The 22,774-nt window shown below is 41.8% G+C and overlaps 2 protein-coding genes across 4 annotated transcripts in view; both read right to left on the reverse strand.

Moving 5' to 3' along the window:
• Window positions 1-1,560: 1,560 nt before the first annotated feature.
• LOC116612231 lies at window positions 1,561-7,940 on the reverse strand. The gene is made up of 7 exons (XM_032372869.2): window positions 7,787-7,940; window positions 6,918-7,111; window positions 5,036-5,175; window positions 4,413-4,501; window positions 3,925-4,034; window positions 3,123-3,236; window positions 1,561-2,456 (listed from the first exon to the last, which is right to left on the reverse strand). Exons 2-7 carry the CDS (start codon window positions 7,102-7,104, stop codon window positions 1,942-1,944), a joined length of 1,155 nt encoding a protein of 384 aa, XP_032228760.2. The 5' UTR covers window positions 7,105-7,111; window positions 7,787-7,940; the 3' UTR covers window positions 1,561-1,941.
• Window positions 7,941-8,660: 720 nt separating this feature from the next.
• Window positions 8,661-22,774, reverse strand: part of LOC116612227 (centrosomal protein of 135 kDa-like) — a 41,720-nt gene continuing 27,606 nt past the window's right edge. The window contains exons 17-27 of one of the 3 annotated variants that reach the window (XM_048733164.1): window positions 20,634-20,819; window positions 18,463-18,561; window positions 17,846-17,956; window positions 17,140-17,169; window positions 16,536-16,589; window positions 16,255-16,317; window positions 16,051-16,136; window positions 15,583-15,687; window positions 15,167-15,204; window positions 14,586-14,743; window positions 8,661-10,076 (exon numbers count right to left, since the gene is read on the reverse strand). In XM_048733164.1, the coding sequence (XP_048589121.1) occupies window positions 10,056-10,076; window positions 14,586-14,743; window positions 15,167-15,204; window positions 15,583-15,687; window positions 16,051-16,136; window positions 16,255-16,317; window positions 16,536-16,589; window positions 17,140-17,169; window positions 17,846-17,956; window positions 18,463-18,561; window positions 20,634-20,819 (951 nt within the window). In that variant the 3' untranslated portion in view covers window positions 8,661-10,055. Of the gene's footprint in view, window positions 10,077-14,585; window positions 14,744-15,166; window positions 15,205-15,582; window positions 15,688-16,050; window positions 16,137-16,254; window positions 16,318-16,535; window positions 16,590-17,139; window positions 17,170-17,845; window positions 17,957-18,462; window positions 19,827-20,633; window positions 20,820-22,774 lie in introns of those variants that run through there. The other 2 variants (XM_048733165.1, XM_048733166.1) reach the window with 2 other exon arrangements.

Below are 22,774 nucleotides of genomic sequence, written 5' to 3' on the forward strand. Positions count from 1 at the left end.
AAGCCTTGGAAGTCTGAATTATTTTAAGACCATAGTAATCTCTTTAGGGGTTGGGGGTGGGCAGCTTTTAGGCCCGATTAATTCGTCGCTCTCCTGTCGTGCCGAATCTAAGTGCCTCTTTGTATCGACACAATTGCACTGGGTTGAACGTCGAAATAAGTCGCGCTCAATAGATTGCGAGTAGTAAAACTTGACTTGATGCTAGGTTTCTGTGGCACAAAATAAGGTACTTGATATGCCACTTCAAAAGCTCGACGTTTGAAACGGTGTCGAGCTTTTGCCGTGCAGCACGACTGGTGCAGTCGCGCTTAGTGTCGAACGTAATTCTGCTGTGCCGAACATAATTGATTCAGACGTAGAACTGTTCATGTGCCTAATCCAAACAGCTAGATTGTTTGGATTAGCAGGAGCACGACGTATGAATTGGGCCTTATTTTCCTACGCAGTCGTTCTGCCGTTTGTCATTTATACAATTGAGCTCAGACCTATCCTTGTATTTGAATGACAATGGAAATTGTCGGATTATTGCTATTACCCTAGTGATGTACGAGAAAGTAAAAATAAAAACCCTCACATGATGCTGTTCGTTGATAGGGTTAATTTACTATCGCTTCCAGGCGTGGCGTATCACCGTGAGGGGAGAGGCCACCACAGGCAGGATACCCTACAAAGTGGGCCATTCCTCTTTTTCCATATCTATTAAGCCACCACCTGCCAGCATTGCTGGCGAATTTTCGCTTGACTGACTATAGGACAAAGGAAAGTCAATGGGAAATGGCTGGACTTACTGCTTTCTGACATTTCCTTTGTCTTGTTGTCAGTCAAGCAAGATTTCGCCAGCAATGCTGACCGGTGCTGGCGCAGTTTGCACAGGGTTTTACAGCGCACATAGAACTTTTTTTTTTCTTGTTTGTATAAACTCATTTCTTTAATCACAAATTCGGGTATTGCACTTTTACTTTTTTGTTGCGTTTAGAAAAGGCATCCCTGTTGTGTTATAAGAGCTTCAAAGTTTTAATAAAAAAGTGCATTTATATAACAACCATTCTATTCCTGCACCTTATAAAGCGATTGTAATCATATGTTGTGGGCCATTCTAAAAAAGATTGTTCTATTTTCAAATTTCTATTTCTATTCCTGGCCCATGCCCACCTCTCGTTACACTAGCGCTAGAAATATTTAAAGAGCCGTTGTCAGCCTCATATTTGTTATTGTTTTCATTCAATATAAGAACAGATATTTTGTGAAAACAACCCGAAATAACCATAGACAAAGTCTTTTAGCTCATTTGAAATAGTGTTCCCAAAATCAGCCGTTGGAAAAGGATGCTTTCTCGCACTTTCTCAAAATGTTTGACGAAAAAGATGTTGGTTGACTGAGATTCTTTTATATCTTCTATCTGACTCCACGAATCCAAAAACGAGGGGGTTAGTAGTTATGCAAATGATCTTAGAAAATTGTTTAGGAAAGATGGGGATGGGCTGGATAATCTAAAAAATGAAAATAACTGGCTACATCTCTTTTAGCACCGCCATCCCCATTGATCCGTCAATACAGACAGGCGATTAACAATATTTTACTAATGTCGACACCATTTTTGACAAAAGAATCAACACGCTATGTGAACTTTGTAATCCTGCGAGAGAATCCATTTCACCGCTCAAAGTACTTGAAAAGTTCTATTTGCAAGTTTGTTTTGCTGTCCTTTTTTTAACAACCTATCTATAAAATATCAAAAATTTTAGTCAATACTGCCTCTTTATGCTTCCCGATACGCTATCGTCGTTGATAGGTCACCAGATAGAGAAGTCTCTTTCCGAAGAGTCCAACGACCTGTCAGGTACCGGTACCCTGGTATGTTAAGGCTCAACATACTGACTAGAAGTCTCATGTAAAATGTTATTTAACAGTCTTGAAAGCATAGGCTTAGATAGTACTCAGCTAGCTAGGGAGACTAAGATAATTGTTACTCCCACCACCATTGTGCGGTTTATCGTTTGGTTTAGCCAGCGGACTTAGAAAACTGTCATTCCGCGCACGCGTACTGCTAGACTCCGGCGACGACTTTCCCGTCTTATACGCAACATTTCCCGCGCTGCCATGGAAACTAGTCTTTGGACTCTTGGAAGCCATTTCGCTCCGATCTGTCACGTCAATCATACTCCGAGCGTACTTGACCCCAGTCTCACGCGGTTTCTCCTGACGCTGCAAGTCCATCAAGCTCCTCGCAGGCCGGGGCCTCCCCAGCAAGGGACTGGGGCTGATTGTTATCCCTGACACGTGGTTGGTTTTTGGTGAGGGGTGGCCGAGCAGGGGCAGCTCGGCGCGCTTGCGCTCTTGCTTACGCACGTATGTTTTGTAAAGAAAATAGAAAAACAAGATCATGACGACTAACACAGCCACGCTCACGCCAGCATTACGTAACCACGTGGTCCAGGACTCGGATGATGCTTTACCTGAAACAGGGATGGCTAGTTAAAGAGCCATGGTCAGTTATACTTTTGAAACAAACAAAAAGACTGAAGAATAATGTTATGAGCTCAAACCGAGGTTACCAAGACATGTTCTAGGATAGCTCATATTAGCATGCAAAAACCTCTGATTGACACGAACATTATGACTAGGAGATTTCCACCATGATCTGATGTAAACTTAAGCCTGACACAATGCCCAGTGAAAGAGTCACTGGAGGCATGTATACCCGATGGTCATATAAACCTCCGTCCGCCCAAGCAGTGTTTTTGTTTTTGCTACTACTAGTGGAAGTGCTAGGACAGTGCTAAGGCACTAAAAGCTCATGTCAGAGAGTATGTTTCTTGCATCCTTATTGGCATAAAATTCAAGGTGGCCACGGTAGCGCGCGTCACCCGGGGCTCAGTGATACCACATTTATCCGTAGTTTTGCTAGCGAGATTTGGTTGATGCTTACCCCTTGACAGTGCCGTAGCAGGCCTCGAAATGTTGAGGGGGAAGTGCACGATACAGTAACATTAAGAAAAAAATATTGGCGGCACAAAAACGGCCCTATTGGTCATTTCCTTATAATTTCTAAAAATATTGGGGGGGAGGGGGGGCACGAGCCCCACCCCGAGCTGTGACTCAATATGATCGCAACATCTTACATTGTTGGTCTGTCTCGTCCGAGGCGTCGTGGCAATCTTGTTTACGATTACAGACTGAAGATGAGAGGATGCACTCTCCCGAGCCACACATGAAATGGTCTTTAGCACATGATTCTACAATACCAAGAATAGGAAAAAGGAGTCAGTCCGAGCCACACATGAAATGGTCTTTAGCACATGATTCTACAATAACAAGAATAGGATAAAGGAGTCAGCCCGAGCCACACATGAAATGGTCTTTAGCACATGATTCTACAATAACAAGAATAGGAAAAAGGAGTCAGCCCGAGCCACACATGAAATGGTCTTTAGCACAGGATTCTACAATAACAAGAATAGGAAAAAGGAGTCAGCCCGAGCCACACATGAAATGGTCTTTAGCACAGGATTCTACAATAACAAGAATAGGAAAAAGGAGTCAGCCCGAGCCACACATGAAATGGTCTTTAGCACATGATTCTACAATAACAAGAATAGGAAAAAGGAGTCAGCCCGAGCCACACATGAAATGGTCTTTAGCACATGATTCTACAATAACATTAATAGGAAAAAGGCGTCAGCCCGAGCCACACATGAAATGGTCTTTAGCACAATAACAAGAATAAGAAAAAGGAGTTAGTGTCGCCATTTTAGATAATGCTTATAGCGTTTTAAAAGTCCGAAAATGAACAAAAATCTCCTTGGATCCCCCTATTCTGACCAAGATTTCGTCTTAAATCTACGTGTTCCTCAGGGAGGAGGACATTACAGTACATTCAAAAAGAGAATTGAAGTTTAGTTAAATAAGGCTGGCTTGAATGACCTTTGGTTTTAGGCTGTGGTTGATGGGTCGTTGGAGGATATTTAGCTGGAATATTATTGATAATTCTGGATTCCTTTACACACGTGGAGTTATCACTTGTCGTTAGCAATCTGTAAACAAAAAAGGAAAAACATGGTATCGTATCGTGTGAATAATAAACCGTATCGTATTATGCTAAATATACCACAGGACGACCAAGTGTTGTGCACGCCCCCATTTTAAGCTCCAGCTCAATGCCGATTCACACAAAGCATCCTTTTCCACAGGGGCGGATCTAGCTTTTCGCTAAAGGGTGTGTTTGGCTCAGTGAAAAGGGGGGAGTGGTTAATTTTTTTGTTACATATGGCTTTCTGACAACCCAAAGCGGGGGAGGGGTATTTTGAAGTTTCCTTGCGAATAAACCTTTGTTTTCAATTGAGGTTGATCGACATTTTCTAAGAGCGAAGTTAGATGCATGAGTAGTTACTACAGAGAAGTGTGCTGCTCACCTGAATACCACACTGGAGCCAGTACCCTGCATTCGCCAGGTGAAAATCATGCGATGCAAACTTGAATTTGCCTCAAAACCACCTGCAAACTAAGAGTGTCCCGCTTCTAGTTCATTCTATTTTTCCTTATTTCCAGTAAATATCATACTGCTGTTGTTGATGGTTTGGGGGCAAGGATAGGGCTGGAGAGGGGGGGGGGGAAGGGAACAAGAACGCGCTTCCCTTTTTAGAGTTAAAACTCCCACCTTCCCTGTCAATACCTGGTTCGTCAGTTTTACTAGTGTCTAATAAATAAAGCCAATTTTATCAGCTCATGGTAATTCTTAAAAAGCAAAATTTTATTATCCAGTTATGTGCCTCTTTATGCGTTGTATGACTCATTAACAAATAGTGCTGCTGTTTCAATAGTCGATGTGCAAGAAATGACGGGTTGCAAACTCTCGTCCTACGCCTTTTGAAATGAGCCAGAAATTTCGGCTTATTTTCATTGAAAGAATAATTTTTTTTCGTTGCCTTCTGGCGTTATGTCTGCAACCATTTCTTTTTGTTTTGTTTTTTGTTTTGGCGCGAGTTTGCCATAATTCATGTGATTTCTCAGCGCAAGTAACCTATTAGATACTAACCTGTGAAGTGTTGCAATCCAAGCTCCTTGCGTACTGGGGTAGGCCGACAAAGCGGCCTCGCCCGTACCCCATGGTGTCCGAACTCGTCACGAAGACGAAAAAGCTTGTCCCATTGTGCAGGCTATTTCTTTCGAGCCTTACTGGAGATGGAAATAACAGCGTATTGATGCGTCACGTATTGATGTGTGACGTATTGATGCGTCACGTATTGATGCGTCACGTATTGATGCGTCACGTATTGATGTGTCACGTATTGATGTGTCACGTATTGATGCGTCACGTATTGATGTGTCACGTATTGATGCGTCACGTATTGATGTGTCACGTATTGATGTGTCACGTATTGATGCGTCACGTATTGATGTGTCACGTATTGATGTGTCACGTATTGATGTGTCACGTATTGATGTGTCACGTATTGATGCGTCACGTATTGATGCGTCACGTATTGATGTGTCACGTATTGATGTGTCACGTATTGATGTGTCACGTATTGATGTGTCACGTATTGATGTGTCACGTATTGATGCGTCACGTATTGATGTGTCACGTATTGATGTGTCACGTATTGATGCGTCACGTATTGATGCGTCACGTATTGATGCGTCACGTATTGATGTGTCACGTATTGATGTGTGACGTATTGATGTGTCACGTATTGATGTGTCACGTATTGATGTGTAACGTATTGATGTGTAACGTATTGATGTGTAACGTATTGATGTGTCACGTATTGATGTGTCACGTATTAATGTGTCATGCATTGATGTGTCAGGTGTGACATTGCACTTAACAGTCCAAAACGATTCATTCCCCAAACACCCCTTCCCACCGAAAAAACAGGCCCCCACCAATCCCTCCCGTTAGAACAATTTTCTCTGAAAGCAAAGATGTTAGAGGTGGTAATGGAGGAAAGGGGGGTCTGTGCGGATATATATGGACCTATGTTATAAACCAATCCGCTATAAGCTATACGTCTGTTATTCCAAGTACTCCCCCCAACACACACACATACACAACGGCCGAAGGTCCACTTTCGGTTCTCAATAGACGTGCTATTTGTAGCCGTACCAAGCCTCGAGAAAACCAAGCAGTCTAGTAAAGCGGCGATTGCATGACGTCTAATAAAGTACTTGTTCTTACATATAGTGCCTTTAGAATTTAATAATCATCCAGTCGGGAAATCGAGAGATCTTGCTCTACGTTTGGTCAATTTTAGAACATAAAAAGGGCAATTAGCTGTTTGAACGTCTGAGAAAACCGCCTTTGTGAAGGCCGCAGAAAGCCCTGTGGTCTTGCTCGAGGCAACTGGAAAAAGTCATCTTTCTGTTTATTATGATACCCTGGTATCATTCTGACAACAAACCTTGGTCAACACATAAATCAGTTAAATATTCTTTAATTAAATGACAATGCAGATGCAGACATCTATGAAAATGCCAACTTATTAAACTTAGAACGGGATTAATTAATATGGTATTTGCAATAGGACTAATTTATTGCTGCAGCTGAAGATTAACAATATATAGCAGTCCATCTAACAATAGCTGAAAATTAAACAACTACATTTGCGTTTACAAACAAGAAAGGAAAAAGGCCTACCAGCGATTGTTTCAAGAATGTTTGCACTACTTTCTAGTTGGTAAGAAATTAACTGTTTTAAACTAAGTAAATAAAAGTGAACCATTACCTAAATGAGATTTTATAAGACCTTCATTCAGCGAGAACCAAGAGGCTTTGTAAATATTGAACATAAAGCAATATAGCAAACCGATAGTAGGAAGACTTACTATATTTTTATGATTGCAGAGTTTACCCAACTAGAACTGCGTTTTTCGACGATTATTAGCAGTACTTTGATTATAAAGATAAATAAGTTTACCTTTGATGTACGTGTGATTGGCTTCTTGGGTAAGATTCGACGTAGAGATGTGGTAAAGACAACTCGAAGACGCATTTCGTCGAGTAGAGAAGAGAGTGCAGTAATCCAACCCGTGAGATACGATCGGAGAGAGGGCGAGTAGAAGATAGATTCTTATCAACATCTCAATACCAGAACGCTGATTCATCCTCGCTCTGGACGGAGAAGCGAAATGGTGTCAGCCGGTGGGAGAAAAAAGCGATGAAACAAATTCGAATGGTAATTTTTGACTTTTGACAGCTACTTGTTATGCAATTGAATAAATCGGGTGCTTAGAGCGAGTAAGTTAGGCTCTTATCCGTGTTTTTTTAAGTATTGCTCCTTGTATGAGTTGTTGTGATGAGAGCAGATATCCGCATTTTGAGGCGATAAACAGATTAGCAAAACTCGCATAATAATTGAGTATATTGCCACCTGTTACTCAAAGCACAATAATAACTTTCGGGTTACTTGGTCTACGTTGATAATATTATACAAGTGTGACAAGAGAAGTAAAACGATAACTCTTCAGAGAGATTCGATGACTAACCCAATTTACCTAAATAAGCTACTCGATTTGGCAATAGCATTTATCTTATTCATTCATATGCAGGTTGCTTTAGAACTCCTTTTATATTTAGGGTAAGGTGAGGTGAAGTAAATCTGCCACAATAGAAATATCATTATATGTAATCGTGCTTCTCGAGTCACTATAAACGATCCCATATTAGAAACCCACCGACTTCACCACTCTATATCAGCTAATACCCATAAGCGACTCTCGGTGGTTTGTATCAGTCGGTGAATAAAAAAGCCTTCCGCAAAAAAAAAGACATTTTCTAGAAGCTTACCTGGAGTAAAATCATTGGTTGACCGGGTGTTGTAGAAAACCGACCATAATTTGCAAAACAGTGTCTACTTTAGACCACTGATTCCGCGCACGGAAAATAGCGGCCGAGTAAACTCTTCCCTTCCTTATGATTAATTTATTTGATGGCGGTTTTAATTATCTTTTGGCAGTGCTAAAAAAAACAGTGCTAATCTGCATGAATTAGCTCCTGAAGATTTAAAGGCCTGCGTGGGGCTAACTCTTTAGATGTAGCTTTTAGCCGTTTTCCATATTTTATTGATCATCCGTCAAAGCGGTGAATTCCTGATTGAAACAGTGTTCTATTACTGCCATATTACTGGCTTGCTAAGGTTTTGCGTAACAGTTTCATCAAGTATCAATCTTCTGGAAGGCTTGTAATGATAGATGTTCTTTGCCAGATGGTGATTTTAGCGTCCCCGTTTTTTTTTAATGATGCACAAGTGCATCTTCTCGAATGTCGACATCCTTTGTCTCGAAGAAATTAAAAAGCGAGAATAAAGGCTCTACCTTCTGTTAACGAACAATGCCGACAGTAGTTGAAACGCGAAATGGCATAATAAATAAAGCCTTATTTTCTGTAAGTCAAGAATTTATGAATGCCTCGTGGGGAAAAACTTTGTCTTATTTTTTTTTATTTGGTATTTATTCGTGCAAAATTATAAACAATGGAAGAGCCAGGAAGCATATGTTACCCTTTAAAAAGCAGCCATTACCACTTATGGAAGACTAGCTTCCGGCTAAAAATACACGCGAAGCTGAAATAGCCAAGGTTATAGATAATTAGATTTGGTTCACGCAGTCAGGAAGTTGTGTCTAAATCTATCCCTTGCCTTCCCAAAAAAAGTTTACCGCAATATAAAATATCGATTTATTCCTTAAAATCTTCTAAACAACTTTACAATTCTGCCATGCCATAATTACTTGGTAGCGTAGCACATTAGGGTTACCCGAAAAAATACGACTGGATTTCTAAATATGTACATATTCACATGAGTTTTTTTTAGCCAGTGATGGATATGATGACAGCGGGAAACGGACTGATTTATGATTCGCCATGAGTTCTCTCTGTAGCGATTGTCTTACTCATGCAATTCCTTGAGCAGCCAATCGAGACTTTTTCAATACTGCGCCAGAAGTGATTTCTGACTTCACAAGATAAGAAAATAGATTGGCTAAACCGATTCAAAGTCACCCTTGTCCATGGCGTGCTGTTCGGGACTCCTGTGGTTTTCCGTAAGGCAAGAGGGCTGGTGAGAATAAGCTTGAGAAGAGGGCTTCAGATTACGTCACAAAGGAACACACAGGAAACCCGACATAACACCAGGGACTGGATTCAAGTGTGAGAATAGCCAAACTGAAAACGCACAGCTTCGTATTTTGGGCATCGCGATACAATGAGATGCACTGGCTTCTTAGTCCATAGTAATGAATAACGTGTGAAATACGGAAACCTCTTGGAGGCCACAAGGGGAGACAATGGTTAAAACAGTTATAATGAGGGACGCCTCGTCTCAAAGATATTTCTCTTAGATATTGACAGAGGTCTGGATTCTCTGTAAAAAGACTTTAGCCAGCCACTCCTATTTTTTTTTTTCCTTTTTTCCCCTCTCCTTGTAATATATTTTCTTGTGAAATTTCCAAATAACTTTCTTAAACGTTGTTCTTTAAGTTGGTTTACCAAATCAATCGTAAATTTGTCACGCATACTATATTATGGAAAGAATAAATATAACTGACTTGAAGAATACGAAATTCCCCAGTTTGTAGTTGACATGCAAGTGCATAAGCTATTATATTCTGAGCATGCTCAGGACTGCTGAAAAGCTTAACATGAAGACCACCATACATAATTAAAGAGCACTCGTCAGCCACGGATTAACTATAAACTATCTAAACTTTACACAAATTCAATTACCAAATTAAACAAAAAAAAAGTCGCAGTTGCTTCCCATCAAACGACGACAATGGATGCTTTCTCACACTTGTTATTTTGTTAGAATGACGAGGCGGCGGCTGACGCTGGCTCTTTAAAGTGGCCGTCATATAAAGTTATTCCGTCATACGAGGGTGGAAATGACATCTGTAAGTGCGGGTTTCTAGGGTTTTGTAGGTCTGGCGCTAGCATAGGGCTTTAAAGTGCAAAGGTTACCTCTTCTTCCTAACAAGGAAAACTAACTACAGCATTAAATATTTACTGATTCTCTTCCAGAACGCGGAGAGGAATGGCAGCAGAAAATTTAACTTTGACCTCAACTAGCGTCTGAATAATCCTGAAACAGCACGACAATAGCATAAGAACTATGACTGTTATCAAGGAAAGAGCAAAAGAGGACAGAATAATAGATAGCAATATGAAAATAATAAAATCAAGAATAAGAGAGGATGTTGACAGACAGCAAATTTGGTGGGAACGATGCAAATCGTAACAGTGATGATTATGAATATGTTGATAATGGTATGATTAATGTTGATGCAATCATCAGCCGACTCGCAATAACAGATCACGTGACAAACCCGCGCTAGCCTATGCAATGATGAGCGTGGTTATGTTGACCGTGATGGCGATGACAATAATCATAATTCAACAGAGATAGTAAAAAAAAAAATAATGCAATGGTGGAGAAAGCTTGTCACTCTTATTGCAGCTGGAATTCTGGATTACGAAGGCGCCTCAGACAGCTTCATGCGATTTATGTCTGACCACGGAACAAAGCTTAGATGGCATGAAGGAAAAACATGACATGACGCTTTAAATAAGCTTATTTCAGATCTAATAAGGCAGAAAATTCCCCTATAAGTACTTAGTGAGTAATATCAAACAAAATTCCAAATGCGACTTTTTTCTAAATGCGACTTTTTGTAGTGTCATTGAAATTTGAGCTTTTCGTCCCTAAGCCCATACATAGCACAAGGATGATCAAGGAAAAAATATCTGAAAAAGCCAAAATCAGGGTATATGCATTTCGGCCGCACGTTATTTGTGTTTTGAAAATCAGTCCGGTCAATCAGGCCATTGTAAGAAATTGTGCCTTTCTCTATCTCGAATTGCTCATTTTAAAGGTTTTTTCCGTCATGTCAGCTGAGATCGAAATTATTACTCTGCCACCTACGCTCCCCTGATTATTACACTCAATTTTCGCGACGTCAAAATTTCGCGATTTTGAGATGGCGATATTTCGCGACACGGTATTTTCACGATTTTTCTATTTTCGTAAAAAACAGATCACTTTATTTTCGCGATTACGCGATTTTGGAATAAAACTATCTTGCAAAAATAGTGGAATTAGCACATTGACCCCTCAACCGGCCTGTACCGGCTTTGGGAAGTACCCACAACCCAAAAAATTCATAAATTCAAAATAAACACAACAAGATGAAGATACTCAGGCATCAGTCTAAGGGATAAATGGTCTTGCAGATATGCATCCAACCAAGGTGTTGGCATCTACTCTTAAGCCAAATAATAGCACAGGTTCTTTGACAAATCTCAAATCGAACAAGGAGAGAAAAGCAGAATCACCCCTCTCAATAAAACGCTCAAAATACCACACAAGGGAGAGAGATCAGCAAACACAGCTCAAGACACAAATAGATACCTTTATTCTGATCCTCCAGGTACATTTCCATGGCCTCAAAACACTATGTCCACTCCTTGAAGGATTGTACAACCACGAAGATGTCTTTACGTATTGCAAAGCATTCTGGGAGATCCAGGGGAAAATTCACGAGGGGAGGGCCAGTCAACACTCCTCTCCCCAAAGTCAGATGATTGTTTTTAAGTCTTTTCACCCCGAAGCCAAACAAATCAATTCCAGGTCATACAGACCCAGAATAGCAGTGTAAACAATTTTGCAATCAATTTGGTTCCAGAAAAGACAGCATTTAGGAGAGCTGCGGTGATTCATTAGAAAATTATTTTCTCATCCAGGCAAATCCAAACAAGAAAAACCCATAATGAATCCACCTTTGCTTGCAAATATCCATAAGCAAAGCACTCAATTATGCCCCAAAAGACTTCATGATGTCCTGAGACACTCTCCTAATATGCTCATAGCTGTATTTTTGATGAAAAATACAAGCAACCATCAACTTGTGCTGGCTTCAGCACAATGAAAAGGGATTAAAAGTGGGGACTGCAAAGCACTGTTGGAAAGCTTGGATACCGCTGACAAGGTGCAGCTGTGTTTGACTTTGACAGGCTGTATAAAACTCAGAATAGGGGAGGAGGTATCTGTTTTCAGTCTGTTTTCTGTAAATGCAGCTCCAAAAAAGCCAGGAGTCAATGGGTTAAAATATACTGTAATCACCAAAACTGAAACAATTTGTAAGAAAGATGCAGGGGCTAATTATAGTTTCATAAAAATCTATAAATGCAAGTCCAACTCAAGCCCTTACCATACTATATGTACATTATATGACTAAATAGACAAGGTTTATTAAAAGGCCAATATTCCCTAAAAGGCTTCTTGTTTACTGACTTAATTTTCGCGCATCCTAATTTTCGCGGCACTTAATTTTCGCGTCATTTTATTTTCGCAAATTTTTTAAAATCGCAAAATTAAAGTGACGCGAAAATAAAAGGTAATAAGGTATATTGGTGATTATGATGATGATGATGCATAATGACGGTAATGTTGATGATGATGCATAATGACGGTAATGATGATGATGATGCATAATGACGGTAATGATGATGATGATGCATAATGACGGTAATGATGATGCATAATGACGGTAATGATGATGATGGTGATGATGATGCATAATGACGGTAATGATGATGATAGTGATGATGATGCATAATTACGGTAATGATGATGATGATGCATAATGACGGTAATGATGATGATGATGCATAATGACGGTAATGATGATGATGATGCATAATGACGGTAATGATAATGATAGTGATGATGATGTATAATGACGGTAATTATGATGATGATGCATAACGACGGTAATGATGATGATGATGCATAATGACGGTAATGATGATGCATAATGACTGTAATGATGATGATGATGCATAATGACGGTAATGATGATGATGATGCATAATGACGGTAATGATGATGATAGTGATGATGATGTATAATGACGGTAATGATGATGATGATGCATAATGACGGTAATGATGATGATGATGCATAATGACGGTAATGATAATGATAGTGATGATGATGTATAATGACGGTAATTATGATGATGATGCATAATGACGGTAATGATGATGATGATGCATAATGACGGTAATGATGATGCATAATGACGGTAATGATGATGATGATGCATAATGACGGTAATGATGATGATGATGCATAATGACGGTAATGATGATGATAGTGATGATGATGTATAATGACGGTAATGATGATGATGATGCATAATGACGGTAATGATGATGATGATGCATAATGACGGTAATGATGATGATGATGCATAATGACGGTAATGATGATGATGATGCTTAATGACGGTAATGATGATGCATAATGACGGTAATGATGATGATGATGCATAATGACGGTAATGATGATGCATAATGACGGTAATGATGATGCATAATGACGGTAATGATAATGATGATGATGCATAATGACGGTAATGATGATGATGATGCATAATGACGGTAATGATGATGATGCATAATGACGGTAATGATGATGATGATGCATAATGACGGTAATGATGATGATGATGCATAATGACGGTAATGATGATGATGCATAATGACGGTAATGATGATGATAGTGATGATGATGTATAATGACGGTAATGATGATGATGGTGCATAATGACGGTAATGATGATGATGATGCATAATGACGGTAATGATGATGATGATGCATAATGACGGTAATGATGATGATGATGCATGACGGTAATGATCATGATGCATAATGACGGTAATGATGATGATGATGCATAATGACGGTAATGATGATGCATAATGACGGTAATGATGATGATGCATAATGACGGTAATGATGATGATGATGCATCATGACGGTAATGATGATGATGATGCATCATGACGGTAATGATGATGGTAGTGATGATGATGCATAATGACGGTAATGATGATGATGATGCATAATGACGGTAATGATGATGATGATGCATAATGACGGTAATGATGATGATGGTGCATAATGACGGTAATGATGATGATGATGCATAATGACGGTAATGATGATGATGATGCATAATGACGGTAATGTTGATGATGATGCATAATGACGGTAATGTTGATGATGATGCATAATGACGGTAATGATGATGATGATGCATAATGACGGTAATGATCATGATGCATAATGACGGTAATGATGATGATGATGCATAATGACGGTAATGATGATGATGATGCATAATGACGGTAATGATGATGATGATGCATAATGATGGTAATGATGATGATGCATAATGACGGTAATGATGATGATGATGCATCATGACGGTAATGATGATGATGATGCATCATGACGGTAATGATGATGGTAGTGATGATGATGCATAATGACGGTAATGATGATGATGATGCATAATGACGGTAATGATGATGATGATGCATAATGACGGTAATGATGATGATGCATAATGACGGTAATGATGATGATGATGCATCATGACGATAATGATGATGGTAGTGATGATGATGCATAATGACTGTAATGATGATCATGTGATGATGGCGATCATGATGACGACGACAATGATGATGATGATGATGATGATAAATATAATTCAAATTAATAAAAATACGATGATGAGCTTACGTCGTCGCTGTGGTTGATTCGTCGGATGGGTGAGATGGCCCGCCCGGTGTCGCTGTAGTCGGACGCGAGTGGTGAAGACATGTCTTTGGGTTTCATTTTGGCGAACTCGCTACTAGTGAAGGACGTGTGGAGACGCTGATCCGTGTTACGAGAATAACCTGCAGCACACGACAAACGATGGCGATAAACAACGATATAGACACACAATAACGATAAGTGAACGACATCGACACGCGACGTGTGTTACGAGAATAACTTGCAGCACACGACAAACGATGGCGATAAACAACGATATAGACACACAATAACGATAAGTGAACGATATCAACACGCGACGAACAATGGCGATAAACAACGATATAGACACACAATAACGATAAGTGAACGACATCGACACGCGACTAACGATGGCGATAAACAACGACATATACACACAATAACGTTAAGTGAACGACATCGACACGCGACGTGTGTTACGAGAAAATCCTGAAGCACACGACAAATGGTGGCGATTATCAATAATTTAAACATACAATAACGAAAAGTGAACACGAATAGGAACAAAAATAAATGTTACTCACGTGATCCAGTCCTACTAGTTTCGTGAAGAAGTTTTTCTCTAAAAAAAGATAAGCAATAACAAGATCAGTCAGCACTCACCATCTGTCAATCCTCGGCCAAAACAAGGAAACAAATAGAGATACGATCTAAGGGACCCGTCTGTCAGTTAAGGCGAAACAAGGGCAGTTAATTTACTAAGGAACATCTCCCAACACACAAAAAAAGAAAATGGCGGAAGCCAGAAAACTGTTTGGTAGTTTAAATTGTTAAAGAGAGTTCAAAGACTATTAAAAATCACGTGAAACAAATAAAGGGATAATTTATCTGTCGATTTTTCAGGAAGTTCGAGTTACCTATTGGGTTCGATTTAAAAAAGTCAACTTCGAGCTCTCCCTCCCCTAAGCTGGCCACGCCCTTGCGGGGATATAGCCCTCACCTCTCGTATTTCTCAGCGATTAAGTGCTTCCTGAGCCTTGCCACCTCATCCTCAAGTCTGTCAGAGGCTTGTCTCAGGGTATCTATCTCCTCCCTTTGTATAGATCTAAAATAAAAAGAAACATATTCCGCGGGTGTATCTTGAGATAGCACACTATAACATGCTTATCAGTGAAGAGGCGGAATAATAGGAGAACAAGGAAATGGAGGATTAAGAGAAAGGGGGAACGAGGGAACCAAGGCGTCGAGGTAACCGTAGCGAGGCGCGAGAACGAGGCGGAACAAGGCCGGCGGAGGGGTAGGGGGTAGGGGAGGGAAAGGCCTGGTTCTCGCGCCTCGTTACGGTTAACTCGACGCCCTGGGTTCCCGAGAGTCAGAAAGAAGGGGCAGGGGAAGAGTGATAGAGGTGGAAGGGGAAAAAGACACGAGGATAAGGGGGTTGAGGAGTGAGGAGAGGAGAATATATTACTTTTCATGGTCGTTCTTGACAAGCTCTTCTCGTAATCTGCTAACTTCCTCCATCGAGGTACCAAGAGATTTACGCTCGACATATTCCTAAAATCAAACATGGCACAGTAAAAAAAAGAAAACTTGGCCCTACGCATTCAGCAAGACAACATGTCGAAGGGAAGAAGAAGCAAGAGAAACATACAGTTTTGAGAAAAAAACTCACTTTCTGCCGTTGCTTGGCAATAACTGACTCCAAGCTTCGTATATTTTCTTTTTCAGCAAACACCTGACGCAGCGAATAAAAAATAGAGAATAAATAAAGAAATGTCTTTTATGTACAGCGCTTTACTGGTTTCCTAGAGTGACTTAAACGTTGTAACCCTAGAATAGAAAGACAGGCTTCAAGCCAATACACGACAACAACAAAGACAACATCAACAACGACAGCAACGACGGCGACAACAACAACGACCTAGAATAATTTCAAGATAACTGATGCGGTACCTTTCTCCTGAGAGTTTCAGTCTCGCCTTTTGCGTCATCAAGAAGTTCTCGAAGCTAAAATTGAGAAAAGTAATTCGTTTTCAATGTAAGTTTGTCAGTTCTCACCTTTGCTCCGAGTGTATTTTTCCGGGTTCTCCCTCAACAAAAACCAACAATTTCGGTCCGAGCTCTGTTCCGTGGTCAGACATGAGTTGTATGTTGCCTGTTTGAAGCGCTTCTATGACTTCGATTCGACCACGATCACGATCACCATCACGATCACCATTACCATCACGATCACCATCACCATTACCATCACCACCACTATCACCATCATCACCACCACTATTACCATCACCACCACTATCACCATCACCACCTCATCACCACCATCACCATCACGATCACCATTACCATAACCATAACCATCACCATCACCATCACCACCACTATCACCATCACCACCACTATCACCATCACCATCACAATCACCATCATCACCACCACTATCACCATCACCACGATCACCATTACCATCACCATCACCACCACCACTATCACCACCACTATCACCTTCGCCATCACCATCACCATCACCTTCACCATCATGATCACCATCACTCACCTGTTCCTGGTCCATAGATTTGGCAGCTAGCTGACGAGAGAGAGACTCACGAGTCAGGTCCAGCTTCACCATCACCATCAGCACCATCAGCAGCACCATTACAACCACTTTCACTACCACCATTACGACCACTTTCACCTTCACCATTATCATTACCACGACCACCACCATCACCATCATCATCACCATCATCATCATCATCATCATCATCACCACCACCATCACCACCACCACCACCACCACCATCACCATCACCATCACCATCACCATCACCACCACCATCACCATCACCACCACCATCACCACCACCATTACCACCACCATCACCATCACCATCACCATCACTACCACCATTACAACCACTTTCACCTTCACCATTATCATTACCACGACCACCACCATCACCAACATCACCATCACCACCACCACCACCATCACCATCACCACCATCACCACCATCATCACCACCACCATCACCATCACCATCACCACCACCATCACTACCACCATTACAACCACTTTAACCTTCACCATTATCATTACCACGACCACCATCATCACCATCATCACCATCACCACCACCATCACTACCACCATTACAACCACTTTCACCTTCACCATTATCATTACCACGACCACCATCATCACCATCATCACCATCACCATCACCATCACCATCACCATCACCATCAACACCACCACTCACCTGTTCCTGATCCATAGATTTGGCAGCTAGCTGACGAGAGAGAGACTCACGCGTCTGGTCCAACTTCATGCACAGCTCACGAACAGCCGCAATGTCTTGGAGGAGACTTTCCTTAGGGAAAACACAGCACATGGATCAGCCTCATGGACATGGATCCCACATGGACAAGCCTTTAGCCCCCTGCAAACACCTCCAGCATTACTTGATGAAGCAGCCAACATTACTGGGTCAGCAATTCTAACGCTGTTCGCACTGTGTTTGGAGATGCGGTACCAGCAATTCAATTGCTGATGGCAATGCTGATTCTAGCGCTGTTTGCACGCTGTGTCGGGAGATACTGTGAGGTAATCCGTAATCATTTCCATTGTCGTACAGTCAAACGAGTGTAGCGGAGCCAGATATGCAGATGACAAGGCTGATGATGTTTAAGCTGTTTGCACGCTGTGTCGAGAGATACTGTGAGGTAATCCGAAATCATTTCCCTTGTCGTACGGTCAATCGAGTGTAGCAGTACCAGCAATGTTGGCTGATGTTGGCGGTGTTTGCACAGGGCTCAACACACATGCCTCCAACATGGTTACACGCTAAACCTGTGTGAAGTGGCCCTCAGAACTCACCCTGTCTTCATTTGCCTGTCGTAGCTGCTCCTCCATCTGAGCCATGGACCTCGTTAAACCGGACACTTGGATCTCGTAACCCTCGTTAGAGGAGACATACTGCAAGTAAGATTAATAAACATTAAAGGCAGGCAACACATATCATCTAGATCATTCAAAACCTTGATAAAACTAACTAGTTCTCTAAGTGAATTCAGTTTTACCCCTTTATAGGGAGGCCGAGGCTGAGTAGAATCACTTTACACTTTTGAAAGTATTTAAAGAATTTAAACAAACTTGTTTAGTGCCGCTATATGTTAACCACTACGTACTCACCTCTGCTCAGCTAGCAGCTTCAAAAAGAATGACCGCTCAAGAAAGGAATTACCGTATTTAATTTATCAACTTCATTTTAGTTGGGCAAATTCATCAATTTTGAGTGGTGATCTTTACTTTCTCAATGGTTTAAGTGAAAGTATACAGTAGTCTAGATGAGGTAATATAGGCTAGATAAGGTAATATAGGCTAGATGAGGTAATAGCAAACAGATGCCAATTTTTTTAAAAGTCCTTTTAGTGGATGAAATGGTTTCATAAACATAAATAAATACTCAAATATCTTCGCCATCATCGAAAATAAAAAAATACATATAGCAAGTGCAGTGTACAATCCATCATGTGTATTTTGCCCCTAGACCATCCACGAGAGGGCTCTCTTTTTGTCCTTACGATACTACTTTAATAGGGAAAAGGCGCCCAGTAGAGACGATTGGCACATCAACAACCCTTACTTCAACTGGATGAAGTTAAAAAATATATCGAGAGACAGCAAGGAATAATAGGGAAACCTGATCCATAGCCATCGCTAACATGTCAACATCGACATGCAATGGAGGTGGCGAGAAAGAAATTGAGAGGAAAGGAATTGTGAGAAGGAAATGGAAAAACAGCAGGAAAGGATGAGGAGAACAAATTAAGAAGTTGAGACCTTTATTCATTTTAAGATTTATGTAAAATTCATAAGGATTACTGACAAAAGAATTTAGAATGATATTTATACACTTTATACTTCCTATTTAGAATTATTTAGTTTTATTTCGTTACAATTGTTTCTTTATTTTATCATTATCTTGCTTCTTTATTTTATCTTTTTATCATTGGTCTATATCCAAATGCGAATGTTTACAAAGATGGCCCTAAATAAGAGTTTAGCGTATGCCGTAAAAAGGCGAATGAATTCTGAATAAAATTCTATAAATCACACTATTGGATATAATTACTATAATGCTATCTCCGAAGCCTGCAGGCTTTACTGGCCAGTGACCTGCTCCGTGGCTTGGCTTTTCGCACTATAAGCATGTCATCTTGGTGTAAGTCCACCCGTACCTGTACACAAAGCGTGGGCAAGTGTATTAAAACTAGTTTAGAATTAGAGCTTTTTATAAGCCTGAAGGCATTTTTTCGCACTTGTTCCTCGAGCCGTTGTCGGCGTGCATGCGAAGGGTCATAAACAGTTTGCCACAAGAAAACAATTTTAATTAAATGTATGAGTTAGACTATACTTTGTATTATGGTTTTATGTTTTAGTCACGCTAAGTTAAACTTGCGGACAAACCTATCTGGTTCTGCACAGTCATACCCAGTGTTTGAAGGACTGAGAACTTCCTAAGTTAGTTCGAACAAGGAGGTTAAAACCCTACAGCCTCAATGCAGGTTTTCGAACTCAGGTTACCGGGGCGTACCAGTCGAGTCCCCGGCATGCCCCTGTGGTTGGCCGTCAGGCACGAGGAGCTGGGAAAAGAGAATCTGAAAATGGGGAAATGGTTTCCTGTGCATCACAACCAACCACAGGGAGTCCAAACAAAAGCCTGCGTGGAACGCCTGGGTTCACGCCGAGGACAAACCTGTTCTATATCAGCACAAACCTGTTCGATATCAGCGCAAACCTGTTCGATATAGGCACAAACTTGTTTATATCAGCACAAACCTGTTCGATATCAGCGCAAACCTGTTCGATATCAGCACAAACTTGTTGATATCAGCACAAACTTGTTCGATATCAGCGCAAACCTGTTCGATATCAGCACAAACTTGTTGATATCAGCGCAAACCTGTTCGATATCAGCACAAACTTGTTGATATCAGCACAAACCTGTTCGATATCAGCACAAACTTGTTGATATCAGCACAAACCTGTTCGATATCAGCTTCCAGGCGTCGGATCTTGTCACGCAGTTCTCGCTCGCCCTGCTCTCGTTGCGCGATCTCCATGCGGTAGTTGGTCACCTGGCCTGTCGAGTGCTTGGTCTCGCTCGCGAGTCGCTCAGCTTCAGACGTCAGCGTGCGGTACTGCTCAAGGATGTCCTCCTTCTCTTGTTCCTATGGATATAGAGATCGGGGGACACTTTGTAGAATCTTTGTTGTATCTAGCTTGGGTATTAAATATGCATCCTGCATACGTATATATGTACTACAATGTATAGAAGTGCTTTCGTTTCCAAATCGCTTTATGTACTCATGTACCGTAACCTTGGCCTTGACAATAGTTACCCCGACCAACGCTCCGGACCGACCCAACCCTGACAAATTCCCCAGTCCCCTTGTACTTAAATTGGACGCTTATCCGAGGGAGGCGCTTATCAATAGTTTTGGATCAAATGGGGCGCTTATTTTTCGGGGAAGGTGCATAACTTTGTGTAATGTTACGCTGGTCCGAAACTTTTGCGCAGTTCGTGAACGTTTCGCTCGCACCCGTACCTGATAAACCGACCCTTCCCTGTGTACGTATTCGGCTAAATCTTCCTCCCGCACCTTGACCCGTACCTGATAAACCGACCCTTCCCTGTGTACGTATTCAGCTAAATCTTCCTCCCGCACCTTGACCCGTACCTGATAAACCGACCCTTCCCTGTGTACGGATTCGGCTAAATCTTCCTCCCGCACCGTGACCCGTACCTGATAAACCGACCCCTCCCTGTGTACGTATTCAGCTAAATCTTCCTTCCGCACCGTGACCCGTACCTGATAAACCGGCCCCTCCCTGTGTACGTATTTAGCTAAATCTTCCTTCCGCACATTGACCCGTACCTGATAAACCGGCCTCTCCCTGTGTACGTATTTAGCTAAATCTTCCTTCCGCACCTTGACCCGTACCTGATAAACCGGCCCCTCCCTGTGTACGTATTTAGCTAAATCTTCCTTCCGCACCTTGACCCGTACCTGATAAACCGGGCCCCTCCCTGTGTACGTATTCAGCTAAATCTTCCTCCCGCACCGTGACCCGTACCTGATAAACCGGCCCCTCCCTGTGTACGTATTCAGCTAAATCTTCCTCCCGCACCTTGACCGGTACCTGATAAACCGACCCCTCCCTGTGTACGTATTCGGCTAAATCTTCCTTCCGCACCTTGACCGGTACCTGATAAACCGACCCCTCCCTGTGTACGTATTCAGCTAAATCTTCCTCCCGCACCGTGATCCGTACCTGATAAACCGACCCTTCCCTGTGTACGTATTCGGCTAAATCTTCCTTCCGCACCGTGACCCGTACCTGATAAACCGACCCCTCCCTGTGTACGTATTCAGCTAAATCTTCCTTCCGCACCTTGACCCGTACCTGATAAACCGGCCCCTCCTTGTGTACGTATTCGGCTAAATCTTCCTTCCGCACCTTGACCCGTACCTGATAAACCGGCCCCTCCCTGTGTACGTATTCGGCTAAATCTTCCTCCCGCACCGTGACCCGTACCTGATAAACCGACCCCTCCCTGTGTACGTATTCGGCTAAATCTTCCTTCCGCACCGTGACCCGTACCTGATAAACCGGCCCCTCCCTGTGTACGTATTTAGCTAAATCTCCCTTCCGCACCTTGACCCGTACCTGATAAACCGGCCTCTCCCTGTGTACGTATTTAGCTAAATCTTCCTTCCGCACCTTGACCCGTACCTGATAAACCGGCCCCTCCCTGTGTACGTATTTAGCTAAATCTTCCTTCCGCACCTTGACCCGTACCTGATAAACCGGGCCCCTCCCTGTGTACGTATTCAGCTAAATCTTCCTCCCGCACCGTGACCCGTACCTGATAAACCGACCCCTCCCTGTGTACGTATTCAGCTAAATCTTCCTCCCGCACCTTGACCGGTACCTGATAAACCGACCCCTCCCTGTGTACGTATTCGGCTAAATCTTCCTTCCGCACCTTGACCGGTACCTGATAAACCGACCCCTCCCTGTGTACGTATTCAGCTAAATCTTCCTTCCGCACCGTGATCCGTACCTGATAAACCGGCCCTTCCCTGTGTACGTATTCGGCTAAATCTTCCTTCCGCACCGT

The sequence above is a fragment of the Nematostella vectensis genome, chromosome 10 (assembly GCF_932526225.1).
Source record: "Nematostella vectensis chromosome 10, jaNemVect1.1, whole genome shotgun sequence".
NCBI classification, from domain to species: domain Eukaryota; kingdom Metazoa; phylum Cnidaria; class Anthozoa; order Actiniaria; family Edwardsiidae; genus Nematostella; species Nematostella vectensis.